Source organism: Octopus sinensis, linkage group LG24 (assembly GCF_006345805.1).
Source record: "Octopus sinensis linkage group LG24, ASM634580v1, whole genome shotgun sequence".
In the NCBI taxonomy this organism is placed as follows: Eukaryota; Metazoa; Mollusca; class Cephalopoda; order Octopoda; family Octopodidae; genus Octopus; species Octopus sinensis.
The window spans coordinates 10,508,983-10,525,291 of NC_043020.1; the positions used below are offsets into that span (position 1 = coordinate 10,508,983).

The 16,309-nt window shown below is 39.6% G+C and overlaps 1 protein-coding gene across 1 annotated transcript in view; it reads left to right on the plus strand.

Moving 5' to 3' along the window:
• Positions 1 to 11,031: 11,031 nt before the first annotated feature.
• Positions 11,032 to 16,309, plus strand: part of LOC115224051 (unconventional myosin-VIIa) — a 123,898-nt gene continuing 118,620 nt past the window's right edge. The window contains exon 1 of the mRNA XM_029794850.2: positions 11,032 to 11,285. Coding sequence (XP_029650710.2) covers positions 11,261 to 11,285 — 25 coding nt within the window. The 5' untranslated portion in view covers positions 11,032 to 11,260. The remainder of the gene's footprint in view (positions 11,286 to 16,309) is intronic.

Consider the following 16,309-nt stretch of genomic DNA (forward strand, 5'->3'; position numbering starts at 1 on the left):
GCACACACGCACACACACACGCACGCACACACACACATTCTTTTACTTGTTTCTGCAGTAATGGTTTTTTTGGGGGGTTTTAAGTAGTTATACCGAATGAGTCCACCACCAAACAGTTACCGTAACCTTCATTTTGAAGAGCTCGGGGTTTAGGGAAGGATTTCGGTACTTCATTTTGGTCCAACTACTGCGAAGAACGTTGTTTTTTTTTTGTTTTTTTTTTGCTGTACAAAATCCACTTTTCATCGCAAGCTTACAATACGATCGAGAAATGGATCAGTCTGGTTACGGTGAAGAAGCGACGAGCAAATTTCATATCTGCGCATTTTCTGATTTTCATTCAAATTTTCATTTGTCGAGCTTTCTTGATTTTCTGATCTCATATGGTTGCAGACAGTTTTCTGGCTAACTTGAAGTTCTTTTGCCAGTTCTCGGGTGGTTTTATGTGAATCTTTCTCAATGACCGTCTTTAATTGACAGTTCCATTTCAGATGACGGTAACATTTTCTTTATTAGGCACTCAGGCCACTAACACAGAGGGGACAGACACTACAATGACAGACACAACACCACAGTGGGGACAAACAGATGACGGTAACATTTTCTTTATTAGGCACTCAGGCCACTAACACAGAGGGGACACTACAAGGACAGACACAACACCACAGTGGGGACAAAAAACACAAAACGAATGAGTATGAATATTATATAATAATGAAGGATGAATGGCTGCATGGGCCCCACTCCTCATGCAGTACCATTTGAACATTTGTGGAAGCACTCCGTCGGTTACGACGACGAGGGTTCCGGTTGATCCGATCAACGGAACAGCCTGCTCGTGAAATTAACGTGTAAGTGGCTGAGCACTCCACAGACACATGCACCCTTAACGTAGTTCTCGGGGATATTCAGCGTGACACAGAGAGTGACAAGGCCGCCCCTTGAAATACAGGTACAACAACAGAAAGAAGTAAGAGTGGAGTGAGAGAAAGTTGAGGCGAAAGAGTACAACAGGGAGTCGCCACCACCCCCTGCCGGAGCCTCGTGGAGCTTTAGGTGTTTTCGCTCAATAAACACACACAACGCCCGGTCTGGGAATCGAAACCGCGAGTCCGCTGCCCTAACCACTGGGCCATTGCGCCTCCACTATCGATAAAATAAAGACCCAATGAAGGACTGCGGTCGATTTAATCAACTAGAATGAATTAAGAGACTCTGAACCTATAAGTTCGAACCAAATACTGAGATCGATTACATATACATGCTGTTGTTGTTATCTTTAAGCTAGTTATTTTTGGTCTGATGGTACTTGATACAAAAATAGGGAAACAAGTATATAGACAGAAATGGGTATTAAGGAACTAGGGGTCATTTAAGGTCCAAAGGGCTGAGGTGAGAACAGACGCTATAAGCCACCAATATCTTTCATGTGCTGAAAAAGTAGGGGAGCGTCGTTCCCTTGAGTAACCCTTCATTTCCAACTCTGAAAGAAAATAGTTTTTGAATCTGGAGAAGTTGGTGTATAAACGCAAATCAGGGCGAAACATTCCTCTGTGGGAGTGGTCATGGGAGAAATACTATCGAACCTGATACTGGCAAATGTCTGCATTGAGAAAGTGGTTGTTTGAAATTGAGTTCATGGCCATAGTGTATGTATATGTATGTATATGTATGTATATGTATGTATGTATGTATCTGGATCTTTTCGGTTTGAACGGCAGTTTTTTCTAGCGGTGTCATATGAAATTGTCACCCATAATTATGACCCTAGTATCGATCTATTGCATTTCAATCTATTTTAGGGTTAGGGGTGGGGGGAAGGGTATCTTTTTTTCTTCACAAATGTAAATAAACCCAATCTGTTTCTTAAACGAGGGACATATTCATACGGCACAGAATGCTTTTTTACCGCAATAGACGTCATTGATTGGTTGAAATTGCAGAAATTGAAGAAAAAACAACAACAAATATCTTACAAGCTATAGAATTTTCTCAATAAAGTCAAGAGAAAAAAGATGTTTTATAAACACATTCTACCAGTATACGAAGTTTAAAATGTTTTAGTTACCTAGAAATTATGTTAAACGCTGCCGTTCAAACCGAAAAGATCTATCTATCTATCTATCTATCTATCTATCTATCTGACTATCTATCTATCTATCTATCTATCTATCTATCTATCTATCTATCTATCTATCTGTCTGTCTGACTATCTATCTATCTATCTATCTATCTATCTGTCTGTCTGTCTGTCTGTCTGTCTATCTATCTATCTATCTATCTATCTATCTGTCTGTCTGACTATCTATCTATCTATCTATCTATCTATCTATCTGTCTGTCTGACTATCTATCTATCTATCTATCTATCTATCTGTCTGTCTGACTATCTATCTATCTATCTATCTATCTATCTATCTATCTGTCTGTCTGTCTGACTATCTATCTATCTATCTATCTATCTATCTATCTATCTGTCTGTCTGACAATCTTTCTATCTATCTATCTATCTGTCTGTCTGTCTGTCTGTCTGTCTGTCTATCTATCTATGTGTATATATATCGTTTCATTTAGAAAAACATAAAACGAAGAAGCACACTCTAAGAAGTAGAGCAGTCTATATTTATTACTGGTGAAGGCCTGTTCATGGGGTTCCCCTGGGTTTCTCGCTATAAAGAGTATCTTTATGGCATATCACCAGATCCTAAGACTTGTTGACCTATGGCCTCTTTAAACTATGGAGGGGGAAACGAACTGGATATAAACAATGGGAGTTGTCTCCTTCTTCTGGTGGTCATCGGCTTCTGGCTTTGTCGTCCGTCTTCACCTACGCCGTCTGTCGGCCGTGAAGGTAGAGGGTATGGGGTTATCTCCCACTCACATCCGCAATCAATTTCCAGCCATGGTGTAAATATTATCGCTAATACCTATTTCTTTATTACCCACAAGGGGCTAAACACAGAGGGGACAAACAAGGACAGACATAGGTATTAAGTCGATTACATCGACCCCAGTGCGTAACTGGTACTTAATTTATCGACCCCGAAAGGATGAAAGGCAAAGTCGACCTCGGCGGAATTTGAACTCACAACGTAACGGCAGCCGAAATACCGCTAAGCATTTCGCCCGACGTGCTAACGATTCTGCCAGCTCGCTATTATCATCATTATGCGGTTCCCAAAACGCTAATAAGAATTTCCTGAAATGCAAGCACGGCCCCAAAATCTCCGTCCTGGAGTTCAGTATGTTCTCTGCTACATGCGAGTTTTTTCAGGATTTCCATGCGTTCGGCTACGCATAGCTTGCAGCGTTTCGTTCCATGAATGTACGGACCTGGAGGCGAATTTTTTTTCCCCCCACGAGGGTTCCGGACCCCAGTAATGAACTCATTTGCATACAGCCAATCAGAACTCTCTTTGACTTTGTTGTCAAGTTAATAAACACAATCTACTAAGTAAACTCATGACGAAGAACGGTTTTGTAAGTCGACCGATCGCCAAGTTCTGATTTTAGAAAGAGACAAGTTATTAGATATGATAACAATTTAATAAATAAAACATATGCATATATACATACATACATATATGTACATACCTACATCTGTATGTATATATATATATTATATATATATATATATATATATATATATATATATATATAATATATATATATATATATATATATATTTATTTATTTATTTATTTATTTATTTTTTAGAAGGAGCTTCTACAGGACTAGAACTGTTTCATTCAAATGAAATCATCATGAAGCTTCCTGATGATTTCATTTGAATGAAACAGTTCTAGTCCTGTAGAAGCTCCTTCTATAAAATAAATTAATTTACTCTGCTATGTATTGAGTACCTTATTTACTGTGGTTAACCCCGACTCAACGCGGGACCTACATATATATATATATATGAGTACAGGACACCACAAATAAACGTAGAACACAACGAGAAACGAAAACATAAAATCAAACAAGGAAACGGACTTTTTTTAACAACGAAAAAAACAGAGTACAAGACAAACAATACAAGGAATATTCCCCTTCATCAGCTGCCCCCTGTTTCGACTCAATGCGTGTTAGGGCTCCGTATGGTAAAGATGTGGACGTGGAAAATGTGGGTAGAGGGTGATGTTCTAGCAACCCTGGCCCCTTACTGTTTTACAACATAAACAACAGCACAAATCACTACGCAGAGACAGCCATGGTTGGAACAAGAACAAGCGTTATTACAAGAGAAAAGAAGCAAGGTCATTCCTTATCCAAGTGACCTTATCTTATTGCCCATCACTTGTTATACGCTCATAAATCAGTTTGATAGCTGAGCTCTGATTGGTTGTATGCAAATGAGTTCATAACTGGGGTCCGGAATTCTCGTGGGAAAAAGATTTCGCGACCCAGACGGTGGAGGATTTTCCTTGGTATTGAGTATGGAATTCCATCTTCCCTCGGTTACCAGATATGGCTGGCCAGCGATATTACATATCTCCTTTTCGGGACCCTGAAGGAGGATCTCTGGTTGGAGAGATGTTTCCCGCGCATCCGATGTATTTCCTTGGATGCGTGGAGTCGTTCTTGTGCTTACCATTGCTGACATTGTGGCTGCTGCTGTCGGTGTTGCTGTTGTTGCTGCTGCTGGTTGTTGTTGTTGTTAAACTACAAGACAGGTAAGGGTGATTAGGTGATGGTCTAGGGCGTAGGGGCGCTGGAGACCCCAGACCTTGGAAAAAAAAAAACTTTGGTCGTCTTGTTGTAGTCGAGGGCTCCTCGTTGACACCCGACAGCACTGGGAGGTGGCCCTCGAAGTCGTTGGAAATGGAGATCTCCAGGTCCAAATTCTTGGACGGCTGCTGCTGCTGGTGGTGCCGGCGATGGTGTGATTCTAGTGGTGCTGGCGCTGGGGCTGTTGGTGGTGATGCCACTGGAGGTGGTGATTGTGTCAATAGTGTTACTGCTTCTGCGTGTGTTGCCGGCGGTATATATGTTAGTGTTATTAAGATGCTGGTACTGCTGCCGTTGTGGAGGCGCAATGGCCCAGTGGTTAGGGCAGCAGACTCGCGGTTTCGATTCCCAGACCGGGCGTTGTGAGTGTTTATTGAGCGAAAACACCCAAAAGCTCCACAACGCTCCGGCAGGGGATGGTGGTGATCCCTGCTGTACTCTTTCACCACAACTTTCTCTCACTCTTACTTCCTGTTTCTGTTGTACCTGTATTTCAAGGGGCCGGCCTTGTCACTCTCTGTGTCACGCTGAATATCCCCGAGAACTACGTTAAGGGTACACGTGTCTGTGGAGTGCTCAGCCACTTACACGTTAATTTCATGAGCAGGCTGTTCCGTTGATTCGGATCAACCGGAATCTTCGTCGTCGTAACCGACGGAGTGCTTCCATATACTGCTGCTTGTTGTCGTTGCTGCTGCTGCTGCTGTTGCTGTTGCTGTTGAGCGGACGGTCTTCGTCCCAGAGCTCGCAAGATGAGAGAAGTCCGAAACGTGGTCCTTTTCTATTCGTAAGACCCGCAGAGGAGAAAGCAGGTCAACCCCCGACACCGAGAGCATCGACGGATAGATGAATGCGCATCCAGGCTCAGCGGTTGCGTAGGAAGTCGGGGAGGACAAGAAACAGGAAGAAAGAGTGAGAGTAAGTTGGAGCGAAAGAGTACAACAGGGGTCGACACCCCCACCTGCCGGAGCCTCGTGGAGCTTTAGGTGTTTTCGCTCAATAAACACACACAACGGTCTGGGAATCGAAACCGCGATCCTCCGACCGCGAGTCCGCTGCCCTAACCACTGGGCCATTGCGTCACCACATCTGTCGCTGCTGGAATGAGAGCTGTCAGTCGGTATGTTGTCCTGTTTGCTATTTGTAAGGTCGACGTCGGAGGCGACGTCACTGTGGTTGATGCTAGTGATGGTGGCGGTGCCGTCAGGGACGTAGCGGGCACCTGTCGGTGTTGCTCTTGTTGATGCCGGTAAGGCTGTTCGCGGTGGTGGTGGTGGTGGTGGTGGTGATGGTGGTGGTGGTGGTGGTGGTGATGGTGGTGGCGGCGGCGGCGGTGGTGGTGGTGATGGCGGTGATGTTGGCTCTGCCTTTGTGTCTACGACTGTTATGGTTCGTTCTGTGACTCACTCGTAGATAAAGGGGCAAGGTAGGCTCATAAAGAGGCTGAATTATATCAATTTCTTTACTACCCACAAGGGGCTAAACAGAGGGGGCAAACAAGGACAGACATAGGTATTAAGTCGATTATATCGACCCCAGTGTGCAACTGGTACTTAATTTATCGACCCCGAAAGGATGAAAGGCAAAGTCGACCTCGGCGGAATTTGAACTCACAACGTAACGCAGACGAAATACCTATTTTTTTACTACCTACAAGTGGCTAAACATAGAGGGGGGCAAACAAGGACAGACATAGGTATTAAGTCGATTATATCGACCCCAGTGTGCAACTGGTACTTAATTTATCGACCCCGAAAGGATGAAAGGCAAAGTCGACCTCGGCGGAATTTGAACTCAGAACGTAGCGGCAGACGAAATACCTATTTTTTTACTACCTACAAGGGGCTAAACATAGAGGGGGGCAAACAAGGACAGACATAGGTATTAAGTCGATTATATCGACCCCAGTGTGCAACTGGTACTTAATTTATCGACCCCGAAAGGACGAAAGGCAAAGTCGACCTCGGCGGAATTTGAACTCACAACGTAACGGCAGACGAAATGCCGCTAAGTATTTCGCCCGGCGTGCTAGCGTTTCTGCCAGCTCGCCAACACTGTATACCAATACCGAAGGATCGGCGAAAGCAAAGTAGATCACATTGGACCATGAACAACGAACGTAAAGTCTACGAAAGGCCACTTAGCATTTCGTCAGAAACGATGAGAGAGAGAGAGATGGAGAGAGAGAGAGAGAGAGAGATGAGAGAGAGGAGAGAGAGAGAGAGAGAGAGAGAGAGAGAGAGAGGAGAGAGAGATCAAGTAAAATTTCAGAAAGTATTGAAATGAAAAAGTGTAATTTAATTAGAATTCGAAAATAAGTAATCAAATCTAGTCAAAAAAAGAAAACGAAAAGTTCAGAACAACTTAAGCATTTTACAAATTGTCTTAAATTTGTATCCGAGGCAAAATACGAAAAACTGAAAGAGGGCTTTAATAAATTTTCGCAAACTGATGACGATTTCAGAACAGGTCTTTCTGAATAATAATAATAATAATAATAATAATAATAATAATAATAATAATAATAATAATAATAATAAAACATTGTGTACAGTGCTCAGGTGCACTACAACTCATCTAAAGTGTATGTATAATCAGGTGTAGTTTCGGCGGATTTCGGAAAGCATGAGGGCCTTAAAGGATGCAGTGTCATGGCAGTCAACAACTGACGCAGGCAGTTTGTTCCATGCTTCAGCAACTCTGAGCGTGAAAAAATGTTTCCGAAAGTCATGGGAGCTGTGTTGTTTTCTGACTTGTAGGTATGTCAGTGTGTTAGACACATGAAGATCAAAAAAGGTGTTCAGTGTTGTTGTTGGTGAGGTGGTTGATAATTTGTGGGTGGTTACCAAGCCCATCGCCAGACGCCGGAGCTTCAGTGAATCCATGCCCAGGGAACACAAGCGCTCAGAGTATGGTAGGTGTCTGATGGAGGGTATGCGTTTGGTTGCACGTCTCTGGACAGATTCCAGGAGGTCAATGTTCTGAGCAAGATAGGGGTTCCAAACTGATGATGCGAATTCCAAGTGTGGTCGTACCATAGCTGTATACAGTTTTAAATAGATGGCTGGAGAGCGGCTATATTAAATTACAATGTTTCCTTTGAATGCAGGGATTAGAACCATTTACATACTTCCTTTGATAATATCTTGAAACATTAAAATTGTATTGGTCGTTTCACAAAAGTAATATAAAATTTCACATACATTTTGTTTAAACCGGGAGATAGACTACATATCCATTTTAAATATCGATTTACTCTGGTTTTTGTCAGTTTATTACTTGTGTTTAAACATTTGATACACATACATCTGTATATTATAAATGCAGATGTATATACTTTCCTGTAATAAACTGACAAAAACTAGAGTAAATCGAAATTTAAAATGGATATGTAGTCTATCTTCTGGTTTAAACAAAATATATGTGAAATTTTATATTACATTTGTGAAACAACCAATACAATTTTAATGTTTCAAGATATTATCAAAGAAAGTATTTAGACTCTTCCACGTTCCTGTTTGGAGTCGAACCACTTCAGGACTACATTGGATGTTTCTGCAACAACAAAGCATACACGGTCGAGTCGATGTCGAGTCCTTCGATATCCGCCATTAAAACTTCACCATCGCGATCTTGATTTTACACGCCGGCTTCCTGTAGACGAACCAGAATTGAAAGACCATTCATGTTGATGGAAGCACTCCGTCGGTTACGACGATGAGGGTTCTGGTTGATCCGAATCAACGGAACAGCCTGCTCGTGAAATTAACGTGTAAGTGGCTGAGCACTCCACAGACACGTGTAACCTTAACGTAGTTCTCGGGGATATTCAGCGTGACACAGAGAGTGACAAGGCCGGCCCTTTGAAATACAGGTACAACAGAAACAGGAAGTAAGAGTGAGAAAAAGTTGTGGTGAAAGAGTACAGCAGGGATCACCACCATCCCCTGCCGAAGCCTCGTGGAGCTTTAGGTGTTTTTCGCTCAATAAACACTCACAACGCCCAGTCTGGGAATCGAAACCGCGATCCTATGACCGCGAGTCCGCTGCCCTAACCACTGGGCCATTGCGCCTCCACCCATTCATGGTAGCGATAAGAACTACCTTTGTCCCTTTGGTGTTCCTTTTTGAAATCAACCGCTGCTTTTGCCACAACTGGTATCACACCTTTAATCACGGGTTCCAGGATTTTTAAGCTCGGACATGCATCGAATATAAGTAGAGACACGAAGTTGGCGACATCAGTGAAACCCTTTATAAAATCTTCCAGACATTTTCGTATGATCATTCGGATTCAACTTCATTAAAAATGCAAATACATATTTATTTCTTTACTACCCACAAAGGGGCTAAACACAGAGGGGACAAACAAGGACGGACAAAAGGATTAAGTCGATTAGATCGACCCCAGTATGTAACTGGTACTTAATTTATCGACCCTGAAAGGATGAAAGGCTAAGTCGACCTCAAACAGCAAGATTCAGTAATCTTGTATTATATCAAAAGAACCATTCAGTACCGACTCTTGTGCAGATTCTGTTCTGCATACGTATTTGTAATGATATCGAAGACTTGAGAAAATTCACAGGAGTGGCTGTGTGGTAAGTAGCTTGCTTATGAACCACATGGTTCCGGGTTCAGTCCAAATGCGTGGCACCTTGGGCAAGTGTCTTCTACTATAGCCTCGGGCCGACCAAAGCCTTGTGAGTGAATTTGGTAGACGGAAACTGAAAGAACCCTGTCGTGTATATGTATATATATATGTGCGTGTGTGTTTGTGTATGTCCCACTAGCATTGCTTGACAACCGATGCTGGTGTGTTGACGTCCCCGTAACTTAGCGGTTCGGCAAAAAAAGAGAACCGATAGAATAAGTACTGGGCTTACAAAGAATAAGTCCCGGGGTCGATTTGCTCGACTAAAGGCGGTGCTCCAGCATGGCCGCAGTCAAAATGACTGAAACAAGTAAAAGAAAGAAAGAATTTAAAAATTTTCCCGAAACTTTGAAATTTCCACAGGAACAGCTAAACAGAAAAGATCCCAAATATTAAACCAGAACAAAAATTGAAGAAACTGAGAATTGGCAGCCAAACAGAAAAGTTCCTTGGTTTGGTTTGCTCAATAAAAGCTGATCTGGGGATTAAACAACAACAACAACAACAACAACCAAATCCGTACTACAATGTCCATTCTGTCCCATCTTTACCTCGTTTCAGGAATTAAGCTTTATTCAAATCTCCAACACCACTACCACCACCATCTTATTAAAGCAATGTGGTATGTGTTTATGGTGGTGGTACTGGCAGAAACGTTCGCACGCTGGGCGAAATGCTTAGCGGTATTTCGTCTGCCATTACGTTCTGAGTTCAAATTCCGCCGAGGTCGACTTTGCCTTTCATCCTTTCAGGGTCGATAACTTAAGTACCAGTTACGCACTGGGGTCGATGTAATCGACTTAATACCTATGTCTGTCCTTGTTTGTCCCCTCTGTGTTTAGCCTCTTGTGGGTAATAAAGAAATAAGTATTTCGTCTGCCGTTACGTTCTGAGTTCAAATTCCGCCGAGGTCGACTTTGCCTTTCATCCTTTCGGGGTCGATAAATTAAGTACCAGTTTCGCACTGGGGTCGATCTAATCGACTTAATACCTATGTCTGTCCTTGTTTGTCCCCTCTGTGTTTAGCCTCTTGTGGGTAATAAAGAAATAGGTATTTCGTCTGCCATTACGTTCTGAGTTCAAATTCCGCCGAGGTCGACTTTGCCTTTCATCCTTTTGGGGTCGATAAATTAAGTACCAGTTACGCACTGATCGACTTAATACCTATGTCTGTCCTTGTTTGTCCCCTCTATGTTTAGCCCCTTGTGGGTAATAAAGAAATAAGTATTTCGTCTGCCATTACGTTCTGAGTTCAAATTCCGCCGAGGTCGACTTTGCCTTTCATCCTTTTGGGGTCGATAAATAAAGTACCAGTTACGCACTGGGTCGATGTAATCGACTTAATACCTATGTCTGTCCCCTCTATGTTTAGCCCCTTGTGGGTAATAAAGAAATAGGTATTAGTGATGGTGGGAGGGTAGATTAGTGAAAGAGTTTGAAATCTGCGAAGAGATTAACTATACAAAATGACAGCCAGAGGGTAGTTGGTCATAAAGGGGGCAAACAAGGGATAGAGGGAGGAAGGGAAGGAGGGAGGCATTGAGAGGGGGAAAATACAGGAGGAAAAGGGAAACAGAAAGAGAGAAAGAAAGGAGGCTCGTAGTTCATTAAATCCAACAGGTTGCTTGCGAACTTTCAGTGGGGCAGTGGTGGGGGGAATGTCAGGTGTCTAAGCGTTAAGGTATTTGTGAACAGCAACCCCCCCCCCATACCCAACACCAACGTGATTATTATTATTATTAATAATAATAATGATATGTAGTGTCCCGGTCTCACGGTATTGTTTTCTTGCTACGACAAAGTATAATTGAGAGCAGACTGTAGTAGCAGTTGAGTTTGAAAATACAACTCGACGGAAAGGAGATTTTACTGTGAAAAAATGTGGCTTGGCTTTCTCCGTTCAGGTAAAAAGAAATTCGAAAACTGAAGGGAAAATCCTAAAATTATATTAATTTGCGTTGTTAATTAAATTTATGCATTTATTGTAAACTTCACACTGCTTATTTAATTACATAGCAAATTGTTGCTGTGTATATGTTTTTTGTTTACCTGTTAATTATCTGTCGTTTTCTTTATTTATTTTTCTCTGCTTTATTTGTATATCGAATGTCAATGTTTTATTAGAAAAACCCTTCCGTCTTCGATAACGACATGTGTCTATCGTCTTCATTTTTAATGATATTTTTTTAGGCCCAAATCCTCACAGAGGTTAACAGACAATTTAATCGACACCAGGGCTTAATTAATACTATATTTTATCGACCCCCAACAAATATTTAGCTTGTACTTTATTCTATTAATTCCAGTACTTGACTGGTACTTCGTTTTTATCTTTATAACAGCGAGTTTGTTGTATATATATATACACTGCAAGAAATCTCGCTATTCATCTCTGTAGTAATGTAAACTGACAATGCCAGCATAAAGTACTTTGGCCAGAAGGGCAAAAAAATACCAATAGAGCATAAAAACATTGGATCTTTTCCTTTTGAACGGCACATGTCAACACAATTTCTAGTTAACTAAACACTTTTAAACTTCGTATTCTGGTAGAATGTGTTTATAAAACATCATTTTTACAACGATACTTCAACACACAAAGATTTGGCTACTGCCTGCAATTAAGTTCACACTACAACTCGTCGGAAAAGGGTAAAAGAGGGGACAGAAAGCTATAATTCAAGTAAAGACAACAACGATAATATAAAGTAAATGCACAGAACACAGAATAAGACATCAAAAGGAAAGAAAATTGAACATAAAAAGAACCATAAAGACGAACGGGTACTATAAGGTTGTCCCAAAAGTTCGTAGAAAGTCTTGGAAAATAATGGTCTTTATTTTGAGGAATAATTTTTGTTGTTTTTGTTAGTACTTGGCGAGTAAAAATTCTATTTTCGCAAGTGTTTACGAACTTTTGGGACAACCTAATATATAGGAACGACAGTAGTGTTGCAGAATTTCAGAGCGCATAAAGTTGTTAAGAACTGAAACAGGTAGTCTAGTCCATGCTTTGTGAAAAATGTTTCTGAAAGTTATGAGTTCCGTATTGTGTGTGTGTGTGTGTATATATAATATTAGGGAGTATGGCTCCAAACTTACAGGGAAAAATTAGATTTAATATTAAATCAAATTTCACAGTATAAATATATAAAATATGAATTAGAGATAAAACCACTATTAGGCAACTCAAACAGTGATAGACATAAACCAATACATAAATAACAAATAATATAGATATAATTAATATAATATATATAATGGCGGTGCCCCAGCATGGCCACAGCTCGTGAGCTGAAACTAGATAAAATTTAATATATATATATATATATATATAATATATATATATATATATATATATATAAATTTATATATATATATATATATAAAATATGAATTTTTTATATATATATTATATTAATTATATTTATATTATTTGTTATTTATGTATTGGTTTATGTCTATCACTGTTTGAGTTGCCTAATAGTGGTTTTATCTCTAATTCATATTATATATATATATATACACATATACAGTACCGTACTCCATGTCCATAGGTGATTAGAGATATCAAATTTTAAAAAATGTATCCGAAATTATTGGAAAGATGATGGATAATCTTGCAGGTTTCTTATCGAGTCAGCTGCTAAATGCCGAAACTTTAGTGTGCCCAAGGCCCATTGCTGGTACTTTATTTTATCGACTCCGAAATTATGAAAAGCGAGGTTCACCTTGGACGGATTCGAAATCAAAACATAAAGGGTAATAATTAAATATAATAAGATAATTTGTTCGATGCACAACCGAATTGGTCACTCTCTCATTCTTTAATCTTACACAATGATTCCAAGGTATTGACATAAAATATAATTGATTTTGAAAAAGGAATACGGTCAGCGGAACCAATCGTAAAAGCTTTTTTTTTTTTCTGTTGATACTTTTATTGCTAAAACAAAGTCGACTCGGAATTTATTTGAACTTCTATTTTGAAATACGATATAGAGAATTTTTCGTCCGCTTTTCTCCAAGTTTTGTCATATTTATTTGTCTGTTCATCGTTGTTATTAAAAGGAAACTCACCAAACCAGTCTCTACGTTTGTGGCTAGACTGGTTAGAAATAGCAGCTGAGATTCTTCAAAACACACTCTGCTGTCTTAGGGAAATAACACGATAGATAACTTAAGCTTAGACTCCTGAAAACTGACTGGACTGTTATGGTTGGAATGGCTTTTTACCGCAAGTCTGCTTGGTCAGGACTAACGTAGAACTAAATAAATAAATATCAAATAATTTAAAAGTGAGGGATAGGAAAACGTGAGGTGAGAAGTAAAGAAAAATAGACTTCCGTACCGACCGGAATATGTCTTTTTTTACATACAAAAGATAACGACAGCTAAAGAGAGAATACTATTTAGTGTCCTAAAACTTTTTAAGTGGAACTTATCTATGAAGTGCTGTTATTAATATCTATATTTAGCTGACAAATATATCTCGCTTAATTAATAGACAGCTATTAATTTCAGTTTTACGTTCTTATCGGTTCAATATAGCCAAATCTATGTGTATTGGCATCTTTTCGGTTTGAACGGCAGTTTTTAACATAATTTCTAGGTAACTAAAAAATTTTAAACTTCGTATACTGTAGAATGTGTTTATAAAACATCTTTTTCTCTTGGCTTTATTGAGAAAATTCTATAGTTTGTAAGATATTTGTTTTTTGTTTTTTTTTCTTCAATTTCTGCAATTGCAACCAATCAGTGACGTCTATTGAGGTAAAAAAAAAAACATTCCGTGCCGTATGAATATGTCCCTCGTTTAAGAAAAAGATTGGGTTTATTTACATTTGTGAAGAAAAAAAGATACCCTTCCCCCCACCCCTAACCCTAAAACAGATTGAAATGCAATAGATCGATACTAGGGTCATAATTATGGGTGACAATTTCATATGACACCGCTAGGAAAAACTGCCGTTCAAACCGAAAAGAATTGTTCTGCAGAGGTAAAGACTATGTACGTAACCCTAACTACCGGGTGTACGCATTCTTTACTTTTGCCTATGGTTGATACTTCCACCTATCAAATGTTTTTATCATCTATTGGTATTTTGTTGTCCTTCCGGCCAAGGTATTTTATGCTGACATTGTCACAGTTTACATTACAGCTGAGATGAATTGCAAGATTTCTTGTAAAATGGAGTCAAGTTGGATTTGAACCGAGATATGTATCTGTTGATATATTATCTCAAGTTAAATGTCAAATGTCAAAACTTTGTTACCTTTGTACTGAAATAAAATTAATATGTTGTTCCCAGATCATTCTGAAAATGCTAGCCTTATTCAAAAGAAGCAGAATGTCAGTATCAGATAGAAATAGCATCAAAATAGTTTCGTTTCATCACACCCTTTGACCTGTATTGCACTTTTGAAATTTCTTAACATTTCAAAGAAGTTACGTGATGAAAAAAAAAAAAAAATTTTTTCTTCAATTCTCACAAATATGGACAGTTTCTATTTACTGAAGAGAGATTAACCATTCAAAAAAAATTACTGCATCTCAAAACTTTTTGGCTTCCATTCATAATTCTCTCTGATAAAACCCATAGTATCATGTCTTTTAGTGGTGTATATACATCAGATATGGTAAATGGATGGCTATTTTGAATTTCATGCTGTTTCAATTGCATTCACTGAGTTTTATTCAGCCTGGAAATCTTTCTGCAAAATCAGTGAATTATTATATTCTCTGTTCATTAGAGAATATTCTCATAAGTCAATGCTGGGATGATGTTTGCTTCAGTCAGATATGTATTGTGTTTTTAACTCAATAAGAACCATCCAATTGTGGCCGTTGCCAGCCTCTTCTGGCCCCCATGCCAGTGGCACGTAAAAAGCACCATCCGATCATGGCCGTTTGCCAGCCTCGTCTGGCACGTAAAAAGCACCCACTACGCTCTTGGAGTGGTTGGCGTTAGGAAGGGCATCCAGCTGTAGAAACACTGCCAGATCAGACTGGGCCTGGTGCAGCCTTCTGGCTTCCCAGACCCCAGTTGAACTGTCCAACCCATGCTAGCATGGAAAATGGATGTTAAATGATGATGATGATGAAGTCTTTGAAGAGATTTCCTCTCAGACAAAAGCTACTGCATCTTGTCTCTCAATGGTGTATATATACATTAGGTATAGTAGAAAGATAGCTATTAAAATTCTGATCTTCACATAATTATTGCCAACGAATGAAATACATATTTCAAAATATCAGGTAATCCCATAAGTAGTGTCCAAGTTTTGGGTAAGGAAAAAAAAAAGTCATCTAATTTTACATTTTATTAAAATTTAATCCTATTTATAATTCCTATCATTATTGATGACTTCTTTCCATCTACTCATCAGTTTTTTTTATTCCACTGATGAAAAACTCTTTTGGCTTTGAATGCGCCTTCCATAAATCCATCTTCAAAGGGTAAACATTAGTAATGAACTCAGATTATTCTGTAAATAGAAATCATATCAAGTAAAAGATTTCCAAATTCATAAAAGTTTCAATCATTACCATTTGACATTTTAGAATACTGTAAAATTTGATAGAGATTTCATATTTCATGAATGGTTGTATACTGTCAATCTAACACGAACGTGACAGTAGGGGGGTACACCACCGCTGTTTAGCCCTAGGAAGCCTCGACGCCTCCTGATGGCTTTGACACATTTTTCCTGTGTCCTTATATACATTTACGTAAATGTATATAAGGACACAGGAAAAATGTGTGAAAGCCATCAGGAGGCGTCGATGCTTCCTAGGGCTAAACAGCAGTGGTGTACTCCCCTACTGTCACGTTCGTGTTAGATTGACGGTATACAACCATTCTATCGCCCCACCACCGTACATGTCTCTACGAGAGATTTAGAAATTTAGTATTTCTGATACATA